Source organism: Mustelus asterias, chromosome 21, assembly GCF_964213995.1.
Source record: "Mustelus asterias chromosome 21, sMusAst1.hap1.1, whole genome shotgun sequence".
NCBI lineage: Eukaryota > Metazoa > Chordata > Chondrichthyes > Carcharhiniformes > Triakidae > Mustelus > Mustelus asterias.
Genome location: NC_135821.1, coordinates 32,735,177 through 32,754,094, shown reverse-complemented (window position 1 = coordinate 32,754,094; position 18,918 = coordinate 32,735,177). Strand labels below are relative to the sequence as shown.

General features: G+C 47.7%; 1 protein-coding gene across 3 annotated transcripts in view; it reads left to right on the top strand.

Moving 5' to 3' along the window:
* col16a1 (collagen, type XVI, alpha 1) overlaps positions 1–18,918 on the top strand; it is a 425,594-nt gene that overhangs the window by 192,861 nt on the left and 213,815 nt on the right. For all 3 annotated transcript variants that reach the window (XM_078237703.1, XM_078237702.1, XM_078237701.1), the window contains 2 exons: positions 9,449–9,466; positions 10,682–10,708. In XM_078237703.1, coding sequence (XP_078093829.1) covers positions 9,449–9,466; positions 10,682–10,708 — 45 coding nt within the window. The remainder of the gene's footprint in view (positions 1–9,448; positions 9,467–10,681; positions 10,709–18,918) is intronic.

The window sequence follows — 18,918 nt, the reverse complement described above, 5'->3', positions numbered from 1 at the left end:
AGAATCCTCCCGCTCCCACTGCAAGCTCCTCTCCAGCCCAGAGCAGGTGTCCCGAACCCTGTCACCGAGCAGGCAACACAGCCATCTAGACTCTGGCTCCTTGCTGCACAGAAAAGTGTCAATGGCCTTCACTATACTGTCCCCGACTATCACTACATTCTTATGTGCTCTCCCCACTGGAATGGCTTCCTGTACCTCAGTGTGATGGGCAGTCAGATCATCCTCCCTGCAGTCCCCAATCTCATCCAAACAAGTTGAAAGAACCTCAAACCTGTTGAATAGATACAGAGGCTGACTCTCTTACCCTCCTGCTCCCTGCGTCCCTGTACCTGCCTCAGCTGCAGTCACTCCCTCCTGTCCCTGTTCACTTTCCAATCTAAAATGTCTTATCTGAAGGGGTGTGACTGCCTCCTGAAACAAAGTATTTGGGTAATTCTCTCCCTCCCTGATGTGTCGCAGTGTCCACACCCCAGCCTGCAGCTCAGTGACTCTGATGCAAAGTTCCTCAAGTTGCAGACACTTATTGCAGATGTTGCCCTGGATCACAGTGTTATTCAGTATGTCCCACATGATGCAGCCTTGACACATCACCTGTCCTGCCACCATAATGTGTTTTAAATAATTACTTCATTAAGTGATTTACTTATTATGGTGTTTTTTTGTATTTTATTAAATAACCACCAAGTTGTGCATTGTTTTAAACCCTAAGGAAAAAGCAGAGCTTAACCACTTCCCAGATTCTCACAAACAGTTAACTCCATTCCCTGACCTTGAATAACCAATCCAAACTCCAAGAGTGCAACTCTGAGTCTGTTTAAGTCTATTTATTAGTCTAACAAGTAGGCTTACATTAACACTGCAATGAAGTTACTGTGAAAATCGCCTAATCGCCACACTCCGGCGCTTGTTCGGGTACACTGAGAGAGAATTTAGCACGGCCAATGCACCTAACCAGCACGTTTTTCGGACTGTGGGAGGAAACGGGAGCACCCGGAGGAAACCCATGCAGACTCCGCATAGACAGTGACCCAAGCCGGGAATCGAACCCGGGGTCCCTGGCGCTGTGAGGCAGCATTTCTGGGAAGCCGGTACACTGGAAAGGTGGGAATGTGAGGCAGCAAGTCGTGATAAATGACCGAGTTTGGAGAGGGGCCGAAAGTCTGTTGACCGGCGAGACCCGGAAAATCCTGGCCATAGATTCAGTGGAAGAATGGAATTCCTGCCCAGGGGAAGCTGCAGAGCCCAGAGCTGGGATTGGTTCATGTCTCGGCAAGAGCACTTCATGGAGCAGGTAGAGTTTATCCCAATCCTGAACCACCAACAAACACTGACAAATTGACTCACTAATGTTCACAAAGAAATATCATATTGTAGCAAATGACATAAGGAGCAGTGTCTCACCTCCTAACTCACTACATCCTTCAGAGTGCTGACAGAGCTGACAATGAACATTATTTACAGTGTACCTGACAATCCTTCAACTCTTGATGATTTATCTTGATGCCGAATCATATATTTTTACAATTGTTGTTTGGAGTCCAATTTTTATGGGCCACTATTTCCTGGCGCTACATTTTTGGTGCAGTGGTTAGATGTTGACATGTGCCTTGGAGACTGATAAAATAGAGTTTGCAAAAATTCCAGCAATCCATCAGATACAGTCTCCATCTGTAAAACTGTATTAGTCTTCACTGCTCTGGATGAAGGGGGCAATGGAGTGTCCACATTGCTGCTCTGAGGAGCATTAACAAATTTCCAATAAAAACCTGCCCTTGCTTTCTTGGAGAAGGGATTAGAGGTTTTGAGGGTTGGGAAGGGTTTTGTCAGTGGGGGGACCAGGTGAAATCCTCAGTGTGATGTGGGAGATTTGAGGCCTACAGGGGAATTTCACAGTAACTTCACTGCAGTAATGTAAGCCTTACTTGTGACTAATAAATAAACTTTAACTTTACAATGCAGTGGGACCACATTGCTTAGAGTTAGAACAAACTGATGAGAGTAGCACTTTAAGATATCTTCAATTAATTCAACTATCGAATTCCTTGGTGAAAGATCTCGGTGTCAATTCTTTTATGAATCAGAGTTACCAATTATGGGCACGGGCTCTTGATTCTGCCTTGACCCTGAGTTAATCCTGACCCTGTATCCTCCTTGTCATCAAGACACCTACTTCCCCCTTTGGCTCAGCTTGGGTTGCAACACCTCACGTTTAAAATTCTCATTCCTGTTTTCAAACATCTCCATGAATCAACCTTGGTCATTTCTTGTAACCTCCTTCACCATTGGCCCTAAAATATCAAACTCTCTCCCTCAACATTTCCCTTTACCTCCTTATGTGATGATACTGTGCTATTAATAAATTTTATGTTTAAGGGGGACTGTTTTAAACTGCAGTGTTTTGTTACAAGCAGTCAGTTTGTCTGGAGGGAATGCGGCAGATGCTGGAAAGCAGGATAATTACTCATTTTAGCCATGTAAGTGTTTATTTAGCAGAAAGCTTCATGGGATTTTTTTTGATTAAGGTAAAGAAAGATGGGCTAGGTATATAGGGAGAGAGCCATGTGATATTAGATTAATGGAAGGAGCTAGACTTGGAGCAGAAAGAACAGTTTCATTTTCATTTTAAAGAAGAGCACTTGCTGACTGCAACTGGTTAAAGTCAGATGTCTGGAGACTCTCTCTCTTTTTCTGCAGAAGCTCTCTGAAAGTTCTAGGGCTGTTATCCAAGACAGAGCAAGTATATCTCTGTTTTGCTAACTATAGTTAAAGTGAGGTTTAAGTCTATAAGAGAAACATTGCTTACTTGGAACTGACATAGTGATAAGTTAGAAATCAAGAGCTGTTTCTTTTCATGTTTAAAGATTGTTTCAATGGTTAAGACTTAAACTGTTCCATTTTGTTAGAGTTTTATTGTTACTGTGTTATGAATAAAGCTTGTTTTTATAAAATGCTCCCTAACCTGTCAGTGGAATCACTCCTGAGGTGAGGCATCCCTTCCTCACAATAATCCCAAAATAGAAACATTGTTGGAGTCTAGTCTGGCTTCATAATATACCTCTGGGTCCTGGTCCTGCACCCTAACAAAAATTGGGGGCTTTAGCCGGGATTAAAAACTGTAATTCCTTGTTTGGTTTCGGATTATTGAACTCAAAGACAGTGGGTGTTGAGGTATTAGTTCTTTCTTTCAGATGTTGCATTCGGTTAGTTGAAATAGGAAGTGCCTTGTGGAAATGGCTCTTTCAATGGCTAAAGATTTCCCAGGTGTGGAAGAAGTCACTCAGAGTGGTTTACAAATGGTGGTTAAAACAAGGCTTTTGGAGCTGGTGAACAAACTGCAGTTGACTGTAACTGAAGGTGTGAGGAAGGCAGAGTTAACCTCAGTGAGAGCGCAGCATTTACATTTGCCAGAGACACAGACACAGAACCATTGGAATTGGCTAGAATTCAATTGCAAATGAAACAACTTGAATTAGAAGCAAAAGAAAGGGAGAAAAGTTTTAAACTTTAGAAACTGGAACTGAAAGAGAGCATCAACTTACAATGACGGAAGCAAAGGTGAAAGTGAGAAAGAATCAACCCACCTTAGTCAAAGGCTTTGGGTCACCAATCCTAATGACCTCCTTGCATGGCTGGTGTCAAATGTTGTGAAGCGATTTGAGACATTTTGCTATGGTAAAGGTACTATGTAAATGCAAGTTGTTGTTGCTTGGCCGGGGTACAGAGTGGGGCAGGCTGAGTAATGTGGGTTTTTGATTGTAATTCAATAACCAACAACAATGAGATACACAATACTGATTATTCAGTGGTTTCAGTGATCTCACATTGTCAGAGGGAAACTCAAAGGTTTGAGATTGTGACAGTCGACCTGTTTTGGATAATTTTGTGTGTGTGTGTGGAGTGTGAGCTTGTGAGTCTGAGTGTGTGTGTGTGTGTGGAGGTGGTGAGTGTGTGTGCATGTCTGTGGGGATGGTGGATGGGTGTGTGTCTGGGGGGTGATGGAGGGTCTCTGAGCCTGTCTGGGGGTTGGTAGGTGCATGTCTTTCTGTGGGGCGGTGGTGGGTCTGCATGTCTGTGGTGGGTGGGGATCGTTATGTGTCTGTGAGGGGTGGTGGTGAGTGTGTGGGAGGGGTGGTGAGTGTGTCTGTGGGAGGGGTGGTGGTGAGTGTGTCTGTGGGAGGGGTGGTGGTGAGTGTGTGGGAGGGGTGGTGAGTGTGTCTGTGGGAGGGGTGGTGAGTGTGTCTGTGGGAGGGGTGGTGAGTGTGTCTGTGGGAGGGGTGGTGAGTGTGTCTGTGAGAGGGGTGGTGGTGAGTGTGTGGGAGGGGTGGTGAATGTGTCTGTGAGAGGGGTGGTGGTGAGTGTGTGGGAGGGGTGGTGAGTGTGTCTGTGGGAGGGGTGGTGGTGAGTGTGTGGGAGGGGTGGTGAATGTGTCTGTGAGAGGGGTGGTGGTGAGTGTGTGGGAGGGGTGGTGAGTGTGTCTGTGGGAGGGGTGGTGGTGAGTGTGTGGGAGGGGTGGTGAGTGTGTCTGTGGGAGGGGTGGTGAGTGTGTCTGTGAGAGGGGTGGTGGTGAGTGTGTGGGAGGGGTGGTGAGTGTGTCTGTGGGAGGGGTGGTGGTGAGTGTGTGGGAGGGGTGGTGAATGTGTCTGTGAGAGGGGTGGTGGTGAGTGTGTGGGAGGGGTGGTGAGTGTGTCTGTGGGAGGGGTGGTGGTGAGTGTGTGGGAGGGGTGGTGAATGTGTCTGTGAGAGGGGTGGTGGTGAGTGTGTGGGAGGGGTGGTGAGTGTGTCTGTGGGAGGGGTGGTGGTGAGTGTGTGGGAGGGGTGGTGAATGTGTCTGTGAGAGGGGTGGTGGTGAGTGTGTGGGAGGGGTGGTGAGTGTGTCTGTGAGAGGGGTGGTGGTGAGTGTGTGGGAGGGGTGGTGAGTGTGTCTGTGGGAGGGGTGGTAGTGAGTGTGTGGGAGGGGTGGTGAATGTGTCTGTGAGAGGGGTGGTGGTGAGTGTGTGGGAGGGGTGGTGAGTGTGTCTGTGGGAGGGGTGGTGGTGAGTGTGTGGGAGGGGTGGTGAATGTGTCTGTGAGAGGGGTGGTGGTGAGTGTGTGGGAGGGGTGGTGAGTGTGTCTGTGGGAGGGGTGGTGGTGAGTGTGTGGGAGGGGTGGTGAGTGTGTCTGTGGGAGGGGTGGTGAGTGTGTCTGTGAGAGGGGTGGTGGTGAGTGTGTGGGAGGGGTGGTGAGTGTGTCTGTGGGAGGGGTGGTGGTGAGTGTGTGGGAGGGGTGGTGAATGTGTCTGTGAGAGGGGTGGTGGTGAGTGTGTGGGAGGGGTGGTGAGTGTGTCTGTGGGAGGGGTGGTGGTGAGTGTGTGGGAGGGGTGGTGAATGTGTCTGTGAGAGGGGTGGTGGTGAGTGTGTGGGAGGGGTGGTGAGTGTGTCTGTGGGAGGGGTGGTGAGTGTGTCTGTGGGAGGGGTGGTGGTGAGTGTGTGGGAGGGATGGTGAGTGTGTCTGTGGGAGGGGTGGTGAGTGTGTCTGTGAGAGGGGTGGTGGTGAGTGTGTGGGAGGGGTGGTGGTGAGTGTGTGGGAGGGGTGGTGAGTGTGTCTGTGGGAGGGGTGGTGAGTGTGTCTGTGAGAGGGGTGGTGGTGAGTGTGTGGGAGGGGTGGTGAGTGTGTCTGTGAGAGGGGTGATGGTGAGTGTGTGGGAGGGGTGGTGAGTGTGTGGGAGGGGTGGTGAGTGTGTCTTTGGGAGGGGTGGTGAGTGTGTGGGAGGGGTGGTGAGTGTGTCTGTGGGAGGGGTGGTGGTGAGTGTGTCTGTGGGAGGGGTGGTGGTGAGTGTGTGGGAGGGATGGTGAGTGTGTCTGTGGGAGGGGTGGTGAGTGTGTGGAAGGGGTGGTGAGTGTGTCTGTGGGAGGGGTGGTGGTGAGTGTGTGGGAGGGGTGGTGGGGTGTGTCTGTGGGAGGGGTGGTGAGTGTGTGGGAGGGGTGGTGGGGTGTGTCTGTGGGAGGGGTGGTGAGTGTGTGGGAGGGGTGGTGGGGTGTGTCTGTGGGAGGGGTGGTGAGTGTGTGGGAGGGGTGGTGTGTGGGTCTGTGGGAGGGGTGGTGAGTGTGGGGGAGGGGTGGTGGGGTGTGTCTGTGGGAGGGGTGGTGAGTGTGTGGGAGAGGTGGTGTGTGGGTCTGTGGGAGGGGTGGTGAGTGTGGGGGAGGGGTGGTGGGATGTCTGTGAGAGGGGGGGTGGGGTGTGTCTGTGGGGGTGCTGGTGGGATATGGTGGGCTGGTGATCTTTCAGATCAGCCATAATCTAATTGAAATAGAGTAGGCTTGAGGGGCCGAATGGCCCACTCCTCCCAGTGTAGATGTTTGTATGTGTTGGGTGTGTGTGTGTCTGTGGGTGGGAATAATGCCCCTGCCCTTCTCTTAACATCATCCTCAATCCCCCTTTTCAAGTCACCCATCTGTCTCAGAACTGTCTCTGTCTTTTTTCCCCATCTCACGGATGTTGGAAATTGGAATGCAGCCTCACTGTTCAGTTTTAAGTGATAAACATTCACTGGCAATAACTGGCAATATTATCACCTTGCTTCAAATTCTTTTGCAAAAGTTATCTAACATTAATCGAAGACTCTTCCACTCTGTCTGTGTCTCAACCCCTCTCCCAAACTCCATCTTCACTAACGTTCTCTCACCCTCTAACAGCTACATCCTTCATGAATCCTTGGCTGAGTTTCAAAAAGCTACACAACCACTTGTCTCAGCAGTGGGCTGTTTAGACAGTTTGATTGACAGCTTCAAGAGGCTATTAAAAATTACGTGCCTTTGATGTGGTTTTTGAAATAGATGCTTTCTTTACAAATTCATAGCTTCAGAATATTTTTAATAGCTTTTTTGAAGGAGAACATTTTCAATGTCAATCTTTGAATGAAAGCTCTATTACATTGTTAGAAATTGATTTTCTAAAACCCATTTCAAAGACATGGCTCCTGTAGCCCATCGTGATACAGGGTGAGTGGTTATGAAGGATGCATCACAGACATGGAGGGAGGGGGTTATGGGGGATATGAAGTAGTACAGACAGGCCTGGGGAATTGAGGGGACATGGGATATGCAGAGGCTTGGTGACATTTGAGGTGGGGAGGGAGGAGAATGAGAGGTGAGGGTTTCAGAGCCTGACATTCATTATTAAAACTGTGCCAGTGTCCCAATGGGTGGAGGTGGATTTTCCAGCCTGCTAATCTCACCGCTCACCTCTGTTGCCACCTCAGGCCTCTTTCCAAAGGCGGTCTGCCCAACTCCATTCCACCCCCGCCTCCACAGAATGAAAATACAGCAGGCTGGGGCCTTCGTAAAGAATACAGGTCGGCTGAGTCAGGATGTTTCCCAACTCAACTTCCAACCACAAAAATCTGGCCCATAATCTTAAAATGAAAGCAATGAAATGGGAGCACTATTTCACACCAGAAATATGAGAAATCTGAAACGCTGTCCCCCAAATAACTGGTACCGGGAAGTCAACACACTCTGTCTGTCCCACCCAATTTCTATTGCGCCTCTCATGTACCCAAGGTGTCTCAAGGTGCTATGCAGCTACTGAAGTACTTTCAACGTGCAGTCACTGTTGTGACGGAGGAGACTCGGCAGCCAATTATTCACAGGAAGATCCCACCAATAGCAATGCGGTAAATGACCTCATAATCTGCTTTAGTGGTGTTGTTCAAGGGAAGAATATTGGTAAGGATGCCAGGAGTACAACCTGACTATTATTTAATATCACATCATGGCAGCCTTTGTATCCACCTCAGAAGGCCCCCACTTAATGTCTCATCTGAAAGCCGGTTCCTCTGACAGTGCAGCACTCAGCATTGTCAGTCTAGATTGTGAATTCAAGTGTCTGCAATGTGCTTTCAGCTGACAACCTTCTGACTTAAAGAGCTACCCCTGTTCAGTGGCTAACACACGGGCATTACTACGAGTGGCAGAAGAGCACCGAGCACTGTCCCAGTGTGGTGTTTCTCCATGGCCAACACCACTGGTACAATGAGTAAAATTATCAACCAGTGCCAGATCCGAAACCCCATTTTCCCAGCTAACGAACTGCCCTGAAACTGCCCAACTTTCTTCATTTTTGGACCTCTACAATTAAGCACGGATAGTATTTCATCACTTTGATCATATTCCAAAGCGTTACTAACTCACTTTGCTTTCCATTGCAACACCATTCCACCTTGGAACATTCAAGATTCAGCATGTGTTTGACAGGTTAGACACTGGGAGATTGTTGCCCCTGGCTGCGGAATCCTGAACATGGGGACACAGTCTCAGGATAAGTGAACCATTGTTTAGGACTGAGATGGGAAATTATTTCACTCAAAGGGTTGTGAATCTTTGGAATTCTCTTCCCCAGAGGGCTCTGGGTGCTCCATTGTTGAATATATTTAAGACTGGGATAGACAGGTTTTGGTTTCACAGGGAATTAATGGATATGGGGAACGGGAGGAAAAGTTGAAACTGAAGATCAGCCTCGTCATATTGAATGGAGAGCAGGCTCGATGGGCCAAATGGTCTAGGATCATAGAATCCCTATAGTGCAGTAGGAAGCCATTCGGCCCATCGAGTCTGTACCGACTCTGACAGAGTAACTTACCCAAGTCCTCTCCCCCACTCTATCCCCATAACTCCATACATTTCCCATTGCTAATCCATCCAACCTACACATCTTTGGCCTTTGGGAGGAAACCGGAGCACCCGGAGGAAACCCATACAGACATGGGGAGAATGTGCAAACTCCACTCAGTCACCCAAGGTTGGACTTGAACCCAGGTCCCTGACGCTGTGAGACATCAGTGCTAACCACCGTGCCATCGTGCCTCCCAGCGCTACTCCTGTTCCTATTTCTTGTCTTATATTTTTGAATAAAAGGTACGGTCATTTTGTCTGTGCATCTACCAATGCTGGAAAGCTATTCAACTGGGGATTGCAACCCTGGTCCCATCTCACACATGCACTACCAAGCAGTGGTCGCTGGGCAGTGATCAGGAGCAGGAACCCTGACTGATTTTATCTCTGCATAGTTGAGAGCACTGAGGGCAGTCCGTGTGCCCACTGCTGCTGACCAGGCAGGCTCTTTAAGACATCATTTGATTGCTCGTCCTCCTGGTTCTCCCCCCCTCCCCCCCCCCCCCCCCCCCCCCCGCCCCCCACACCATTATCACGGTCCAATCTCTGGTCTAGCGTGTGGACATGTGATCTGCTCAGAGATCTATTCTCATGTCATTCTGCTGCTAGCTACTAAGAAGTGGACAAAGCACATGTTCAATGAGGAGGTATCATTCTTCTGGCCGGTGCTGCCCTCTAGATGTCAGCTGAGATCAGGACCTCTTGAAGGTTTTTGAGACTTGTACAATGCCGAAAGGATACAGTTTTGATTTTGCAAGTGTTTCATATTTACACAATTTTTTTTTATATTTTCCCTCCAGGGTGAAGGCTGTGCAATGGTAAGTAACAATTAATCTCCTGTATTCATCACTGTCAGGAATCTACAATTGATATTTCAGGATCTTGGGAGCAACAGGTTTAACTGTCTCTGTACAGAGTAGCGATGCTTCAGAACCAAAAGGCCAACTGTCTCTCTCATTACTTCCCACTGTGTGGAATCCCAATGGATCACAAACACTTCCTAATCACTCACATTAGGGTTTTATAACGTGAAGAGTGAGAGGGAATTGAAAAGGTTTGGTTCGGGAGAACTTCATACAGTGGAATGTACAATCATGTGTCCCACTTGGGAATATAAGGCTTTTATTTAGTCTGTCTGTGGTTACCAGGTTTCAGATGACAAAAAGCCTGGAGAACTGGAAGCTAGATCCCAGAGTTGAGAGCGAAAGACCCTGCGGTAGCACAGGTAGCACGGTAGCACAGTGGTTAGCACTGCTGCTTCACAGCTCCAGGGACCTGGGTTCGATTCCCGGCTCGGGTCACTGTCTGTGTGGAGTTTGCACATTCTCCTCGTGTCTGCGTGGGTTTCCTCCCACAGTCCAAAGATGTGCGGGTTAGGTTGATTGACCATGCTAAAATTGCCCCTTACTGTCCTGGGATGCGTAGATTAGAGGGATTAGCGGGTAAAATATGTAGGGATATGGGGGTAGGGCCGGGGTCAGTGCAGACCCGATGGGCCGAATGGCCTCTTTCTGTGCTGTAGGGTTTCTATGATTTCTATGATCGTTCCTGATTTAAATAATCAGTTGAGGAGGAGTCGGTGAAAAGTGTGTTCAAAGCGAGCTTACAGTTCCCTCACAGATCAGATTACTGACACATTTACAGAATTCAGTGTGGGGGAACAGCGTTGCTTCTCCCTCCTTCCACAGGAATTCTGGCCTGTGCTGGCTGCGATTACAATCTCTCCACCCCAGCCCCCCTGGCCTCTCCTTCCCCCCAGCATTCACCTGAGGCCATTGCTCGATCATGCGATTGGCTGCCCTGAGACTTGGTGCTGCAGAAAGTCTCTGAAGGCACGCCTGCCGCTGACAGCTGGCCCATGGTATTTAGATCCATCCTGAGGTCCGGTCCCAGGCCTCCTGGGCAGGCGCATGCTGCAGCCTCATTGCTGCCTTCGAGCTCGGAACCAGTCACCCTGCACCCGCTTCCCCCCTCCTGTATCCTGTAAAATCCCCGATGGACAAGCTGACTGACCTTTCCTTCTTTATTTCCAGTGTCTACAAGGGGAGAAGGGAGAGCCAGTGAGTATTAAACTTCCTCATTTTAACATGCCTGAATCGGTAGAGTTAACCTTAACTCTTATCTCTGATGGATTTTAATGCTGATTCTGCTGTTTGTTGTGATATCTCAGCCTTTTCCGTCTGATATTAATTGTTTTCAGACATTTATAATCAACTACATCTGCTTTCCTTGCTTACCAGTCAGATATACACAAAGAAAGTGAGTGTGTATCTGACCTGGATGTACATACTGTACTCCCAGCGAAAGACTGAATCATTCAAATCAAGAAGCGTGCAGATTCGATCCTGTCCACACTGATCTCAGTCTGAGTGGGGTCAGAGTTTCTTGGATGAGGACAGGATAGAAATTAGTCAGAGTTATTGGATAAGCCCCCAGTAAACACAACCTTGCAACTGGATACAGCATTATCTGTTCACTTCAATTATTATTAGTGTAATAGTCTGATGCTTTGGTGTCGTCAATATACTTCCAGCTTCGTTAGAAACATAAAGGTATTTATTGATACAGAGAAACTTGGTCCAGGTGTTTGCAGCCCTAGGTTGCCCTAGAGCAGTCTGCCCAGCTGCTCCAGTACTGACGTGCTTACTACACGGCTTCCAGATGTATTCTGCCCCAGAGAGGACTCCACCCTCTGGGGTGACCACCCGCTCTTGGTCCCCATTGGTCCCTCAAGTCAGGTGACCCTCTTCTGCTGTGCTGTCTTAAAGAGGCAGGCACCACAATCACTACAATTGGCAAAATATTAATCTTAAAAGCCCAATAGCCCATCCATGCAGAGTATCACAGCCTCTTACCCAAACCTGCCTGACCTGGAATTTAATGAGGGCTGCAAAGGTGGCTTCTTCAAGTCCTTTCACATTATTGGGCTTTAACATCAACAAATTCTTTATTTTTCAGGAAAAACATGGCATTTCTTATTGCCTTTTTCTTTTGAAAATCACCTTCTCAAAAATTCTGGCCAGAATTTTCCAGCCTGCCATCAATGGCTTCCTCTGCAGCAACAGTCAGTGTGCTGTTTGCGAGCCGCAGGATTTTATGGTTTCCCATTGGGCTCTCCCCTGATGGATGCAGACCTTCCTAATTTTTTTTCACCATCCAATTGTTTGAACCAATTGCCAATCAGAGATGAGAGATTTTTGTACCATGCTTTTACTTCCTGTCAATGCTTTTCCCATTCACCTGTCACCTCTGTCCTCTCTGGCTTACATTGCCTCCCAGTCCAGCTGTGTCGCGATTTTAGAATACTCAACCTTGTTTTCACATCCCTCCATGGCCTTGCCCCTCCCTTTGTCTGTAATCTCTCTCAGTCCCACAACTCTCCGTTTTCCTAACTCCAGCCTCGTGAACATCCCCAATTTTAACCATTTACCAATGGAGAATGTACCTTCAGCTGCCTTGACTCGACACTCTGGAATTCCCTCCCTAAACCTTGCCACCTCTCTACTTTGCCTTCTTCCTTTAAGACACTCATTAAAATCTATGTTTTTGAATGATCTTTTGGTAATCGATTCTAACACCTTCCATGAGGCAGTGTCAGATGCTTTTGGATGGTGTGCCTGTTTTAAGCACCTTGGGATGCTTTACAAAATCAAAGATTCTACACAGATATGAGTTGTTTTTATAGTTTTTCTGAGCCAGAATTATGATGAAAACTATCTTCAATGACTCTACCTGCCACAAGGAAAAGCCAGGGCCGGAATTCTCTGGCTGTTTGCTGGTGACGGATTCCCTGGCCCTGCTAGCAGCACGGCCCTGTTGCGGGTTTCCCGGCAGCGTGAGGTGGCTACGATGGGAAACCAGAAGCTCCCGCCACTAGCAAACAGCACGTTGACTGTCGCTGCAGAGAAACCCGTTGATGGGAGGCCGCAGAATTCTGGCCACGACTTTTGAAAAGGTGATTTAAACCAATTGGGTGGAATTTTCCAGTCCCACCTGCCAGGGGAATCGGGCGGGACACGAACCATGCAAAGGTACATTGACCTCAGATGGGATTTTCCGATCTCAGGCTGAGCACGGCTGGAAAACCCGCCCATTGTGTCTATATTATTTTAATTTATAACAAAGACAGAACTGTAATGTGAAGCACATTGATGATATGACAATGATTGCTAGTGATATGGATGTCAACTAGACCATCCTAATACACTAAACCCCAACAGGAAGAGTGACCATTGGGGGGTAAGGTACCCATGAAACCAAATATTCACAAAAGCCAGGGTCTTCAGGAGATGAGGGAAATATAAAAAGAAAATAGCAAAACAATGTATATAGCTACACTAACCAAGCTTCTCTCTTAGTGTCTAGTTCAATTGGTTAGCTTTGATTTGATTTTTGATTTGATTTATTATTGTCATGTGTATTAGTATGAAGTGAAAAGTATTGTTTCTTGTGCACGTTATACAGACAAAGCATACTGTTCATAGAGAAGGAAAAGAGAGAGTGCAGAATGTAGTGTTACAGTCATAGCTAGGGTGTAGAGAAAGATCAACTTAATACAAGGTAAGTCCATTCAAAAGTCTGATGGCAGCAGAGAAGAATCTGTTCTTGAGTCGGTTGGTACGTGACCTCAGACTTTTGTGTCTTTCTCCTGGTGGAAGAATGTGGAAGAGAGAATATCCGGGGTGCATGGGGTCCTTAATTATGCTGGCTGCTTTTCCAAGGTAGCAGGAAGTGTAGACAGAGCCAATGGATGGGAGGCTGGTTTACGTGATGGATTGGGTTACATTCACGACCTTTTGTAGTTTCTTGCAGTCTTGAGCAGAGCAGGAGCCATACCAAGCTGTGATACAACCAGAAAGAATACTTTCTATGGTGCATTTGTAAAAGTTGGTGAGAGTCGTGGCTGACATGCCAAATTTCCTTAATCCTCTGAAAAAGTAGAGGCATTAGTGGGCTTTCTTAACTATAGTGTCGGCATGGGGGGAGCAGGACAGGTTGCTGTGATTTGGACACCTAAAAACTCGAAGCTTTCAACCATTTCTACTTCGTCCCCGTTGCAAAATCATTTATATATTTAATTATGCATTGATAGGCAAACATGAACCCTCGCTACCTCATTAGGGTGACTAACAATGGCAATGCCAAAAAGATTGACACAATGCTGAAGACAAAGCCAGTTAGTGATGGCACATTGCCAACCACCAGTCACAGCAGCATTCTAATCCCCTGTGCCAAGGGTGTCTTCATAGTTGAGTGCTGCAGTCTGTAGACAAATCAATTGTCTGAAGATTTGCAACTTATTGTGTTGTGTGCTAACCCACACTGGCACTTGGTTTCTGCATGTGGTGTAGATTATACCTTCGTTTGGGTTTCAGTACAGAGTGAGTCTATAATTACTCCTGCTGGGCAAACATGACTGCTTTTGTTAAGAGACTTGCTCCAACCAATTTATTTTCTTGACTGTGCCAAGAAGTGTTTCCTAGATTGCAAATTAGGCCACGCTGGAACAGGCGAGGGTAATTTGTCCCGTGTTTAGTTGCATTCAGCTGTAAACTAGGTCACTCATCAGACTAGCCGCTCACTCACTCTCCAGTCTCACTTACACCAGCAATCACACTGATATTTGAACTCTCAGCTGATGGCTGCATCAAATGTACAGGGGATGAAGACTTACCCAGGTGAAGTGAGCAAAGGATCACGGTGCGGGAAATGGGAAAAGACCACTTGTGTCACGGTGGCACAGTGGGTTAGCACTGCTGTCTCACAGTGCCAGGGACCCGGGTTCAATTCCCAAATTGGGCCACTGTCTGTGTGGAGTTTGCACGTTCTCCCTGTGTCTGCGTGGGCTTCCTCTGGGTTCTCCGGTTTCCTCCCACAGTCCACAGATGTGCGGGTTAGGTGCATTGGCCATGCTAAATTGCCCCTTCGTGTCCCGGGATGTGTAGGTTAAAGGGATTGATGGGATAAATTTGTGGGGTTACGGGGTTAGGGCCTGGGTGGGATTGCAGCCGATGCACTCGATGGACTGATTGGCCTCCTTCTGCATTGTAGGGATTCTAGTCTTCTAGACATCCTATTCTTTTCCTATGGGGTTTCCTTGGTTTTATTAATCTGAGGTATGAGGAGCGTTTGAAGACTCTGGGTCTATACTCGAGGGTGTTTAGAAGGATGAAAGGAGGATCTCAATGAAACTTATGGGATGCTGAAAGGCCTGGATAGAGTGGAGAGAGAATAGAGGATTCTTAGAGACAGGATGTATGTGCATTTAGAACGGAACAATCTCATTAGTGACAGACAGCATGGTTTTGTAAGAGGGAGGTCATGCCTTACAAATTTGGTGGAGTTTTTTGAGGAAGTGACAAAAACGGTTGATGAAGGAAGGGCCGTGGATGTCGTCTATATGGATTTCAGTAAGGCATTTGACAAAGTCCCACATGGCAGGTTGGTTAAGAAGGTTAAGGCTCATGGGATACAAGGAGAAGTGGCTAGATGGGTGGAGAACTGGCTTGGCCATAGGAGACAGAGGGTAGTGGTCGAAGGGTCTTTTTCCGGCTGGAGGTCTGTGACCAGTGGTGTTCCGCAGGGCTCTGTACTGGGAACTCTGCTATTTGTGATATATATAAATGATTTGGAAGAAGGTGTAACTGGTGTAATCAGCAAGTTTGCGGATGACACGAAGATGGCTGGACTTGCGGATAGCGAAGAGCATTGTCGGGCAATACAGCAGGATATAGATAGGCTGGAAAATTGGGCGGAGAGGTGGCAGATGGAGTTTAATCCGGATAAATGCGAAGTGATGCATTTTGGAAGAAATAATGTAGGGAGGAGTTATACAATAAATGGCAGAGTCATCAGGAGTATAGAAACACAGAGGGACCTAGGTGTGCAAGTCCACAAAGCCTTGAAGGTGGCAACACAGGTGGAGAAGGTGGTGAAGAAGGCATATGGTAAAAAAGGAAGGAGACAAAAGGCGGGTAACTATAGGCCGGTCAGCTTAACGTCTGTAGTAGGGAAAATGCTGGAATCCATTATTAAAGAGGAGATAGCAGGACATCTGGATAGAAATGGTTCGATCAATCAGACGCAGCATGGATTCATGAGGGGAAAGTCGTGCTTGACGAACATGTTGGATTTTTATGAAGATGTGACTAGGGCGGTTGATGGAGGAGAACCGGTGGATGCGGTGTTTTTGGATTTCCAAAAGGCGTTTGATAAGGTGCCCCATAAAAGGCTGCTGAAGAAGATTAGGGCACACGGAGTTGGGGGTAGTGTGTTAAAGTGGATTGGGGACTGGCTATCCGACAGGAAGCAAAGAGTCGGAATAAATGGGTGTTTTTCCGGTTGGAGGAAGGTAACTAGTGGCGTGCCGCAGGGATCGGTACTCGGGCCGCAACTATTTACCATTTATATAGATGATCTGGAGGAGGGGACGGAGTGTAGGGTAACGAAGTTTGCAGACGACACAAAGATAAGTGGAAAAGTGAATCGTGTGGAGGACGGAGAAGATCTGCAGAGAGATTTGGACAGGCTGAGTGAGTGGGCGAGGATATGGCAAATGGAGTATAACGTTGATAAATGCGAGGTGATACACTTTGGAGGAAATAATAACAAATGGGATTACTATCTCAATGGAAACAAATTAAAACATGCTACCGTGCAAAGGGACCTGGGGGTCCTTGTGCATGAGACGCAAAAGCCTAGTCTGCAGGTACAACAGGTGATCAAGAAGGCAAATGGGATGTTGGCCTATATTGCGAGGGGGATAGAATATAAAAGCAGGGATGTCTTGATGCACCTGTACAGGGCATTGGTGAGGCCGCAGCTGGAATACTGTGTGCAGTATTGGTCCCCTTATATGAGGAAGGATATATTGGCATTGGAGGGAGTGCAGAGAAGGTTCACCAGGTTGATACCGGAGATGAGGGGTTTGGATTATGAGGAGAGGCTGAGGAGATTGGGTTTGTACTCATTGGAGTTTAGAAGGATGAGGGGGGATCTTATGGAGACTTATAAGATAATGCGGGGGCTGGATAGGGTGGAGGCGGAGAGATTCTTTCCACTTAGTAAGGAAGTTAAAACTAGAGGACACAGCCTCAAAATAAAGGGGGGTCGGTTTAAGACAGAGTTGAGGAGGAACTTCTTCTCCCAGAGGGTGGTGAATCTCTGGAATTCTCTGCCCACAGAGGTGGTGGAGGCTACCTCGCTGAATATGTTTAAAGCCCGGATGGATGGATTCCTGATCGGTAAGGGAATTAAGGGTTATGGGGATCAGGCGGGTAAGTGGTACTGATCCACGTCAGATCAGCCATGATCTTATTGAATGGCGGGGCAGGCTCGAGGGGCTAGATGGCCTACTCCTGCTCCTATTTCTTATGTTCTTATGTATGCTTGCCTTTATAGGACGGGGTATAGAGTATAAAAGCTGGAGTCTGATGATGCAGCTGTATAGAACGATGGTTAGGCCACATTTGGAGTACTGCGTCCAGTTCTGGTTGCCACACTACCAGAAGGACGTGGAGGCATTAGAGAGAGTGCAGAGAAGGTTTACCAGGATGTTGCCTGGTATGGAGGGTCTTAGCTATGAGGAGAGATTGGGTAGACTGGGGTTGTTCTCCTTGGAAAGACGGAGAATGAGGGGAGATCTAATAGAGGTGTACAAGATTATGAAGGGTATAAATAGGGTGAACAGTGGGAAGCTTTTTCCCAGGTCGGAGGTGACGATCACGAGGGGTCACGGGCTCAAGCTGAGAGGGGCGAAGTATAACTCGGATATCAGAGGGACGTTTTTTACACAGAGGGTGGTGGGGGCCTGGAATGCGCTGCCAAGTAGGGTGGTGGAGGCAGGCACGCTGACATCGTTTAAGACTTACCTGGATAGTCACATGAGCAGCCTGGGAATGGAGGGATACAAACGATTGGTCTAGTTGGACCAAGGAGCGGCACAGGCTTGGAGGGCCGAAGGGCCTGTTTCCTGTGCTGTACTGTTCTTTGTTCTTTTGTTCTTTGTTCTTTCAAGTCTGGATGACTGTTCATCAGAGCTGTCAATAGGTCTGCCCTGATGAAGGCTCATCTAGACTCCAAACGTTGGTTCTATTCTCTCTCCTCAGATGCTGTCAGACCTGCTGAGATTTTCCAGCATTTTCTGTTTTTGTTTCAGATTCCAGCATCCGCAATATTTTGCTTTTATGTGGATAGAGTGGAGATGGGGAAGATGTTTCCATTAGTAGGAGAGACGAGGATCCGAGGGCATAGCCTCAGAGTAAAGGGACCGACCCTTTAGAACCGAGATGAAAAAGGATTTCTTCAACCAGAGGGTGGTGAATCTGTGGAATTCCTTGCCACAGAAGGCTGTGGAGGCCGGGTCATTGAGTGTCTTTAAGACAGAGATAGATAAGTTCTTAATTTGTAAATGGATCAAAAGTTACAAGGAAAAGATGGGAGAATGGGGTTGAGAAACACATGATTGAATGGCGGAGTAGACCCGATGGGCTGAATGGCCTAATTCTGCTCCTATATCTTATGGTCTGATGGTGTAATCTCCTGAAGAGGCCAGTTTAACTTGTTTGTATGTAAATCAAACAGATTTGGCTCAGATCAAGAAGTTTATGGAGAGTTCTATTGAACGTCATCCTCACTGAAGTGTTGAGCTCCCTTACTAGCTCACTGTAAATACCCTGTCAAATATCCAAGAGGAGCAGAAAGACCAGCAAGAGTCATAGAATCCAGAAGGAGGCCATTCAGCCCATTGATCCTGCACTGACAACAATCCCACCCATGCCCTATCCCCGCAACCCCACAAATTTACCCTGTTAATCCCCCTAGACACTCAGGGGCATGGCCAATCCACTTTACCCCAACATCTTTGGACTATGGGAGGAAACCGGAGCACCCGGAGGAAACCCACGCAGACACAGGGAGAACGTGCTAACTCCACACAGACATTGACCTGGGGGCCAGATTTGAACCCGGGTCCCTGGTGCTTAAGGCAGCAATGCTACCCACTGTGCCACTGTGCTGCCAGTAAGACTGCACCTCTGGCCTGGGTTATGTTCGCTTATCTCAGTCAGACTGCCAATCAGGATTGGGAGGAATGACCTCTCTGGTGCTTTCAATCTCACATTGTTCACACGCACGAACAGTGATACATGTTTGACTTGTCTTTGTATACTTGTTTTTGCAATGGCCAACCTTGTTCACAAGCTGCCAGCTCATCTGAAACCTCCCTCTGGAGCAAAAAACCCAGAAATCGTCACCCACATTCAGGATGCCA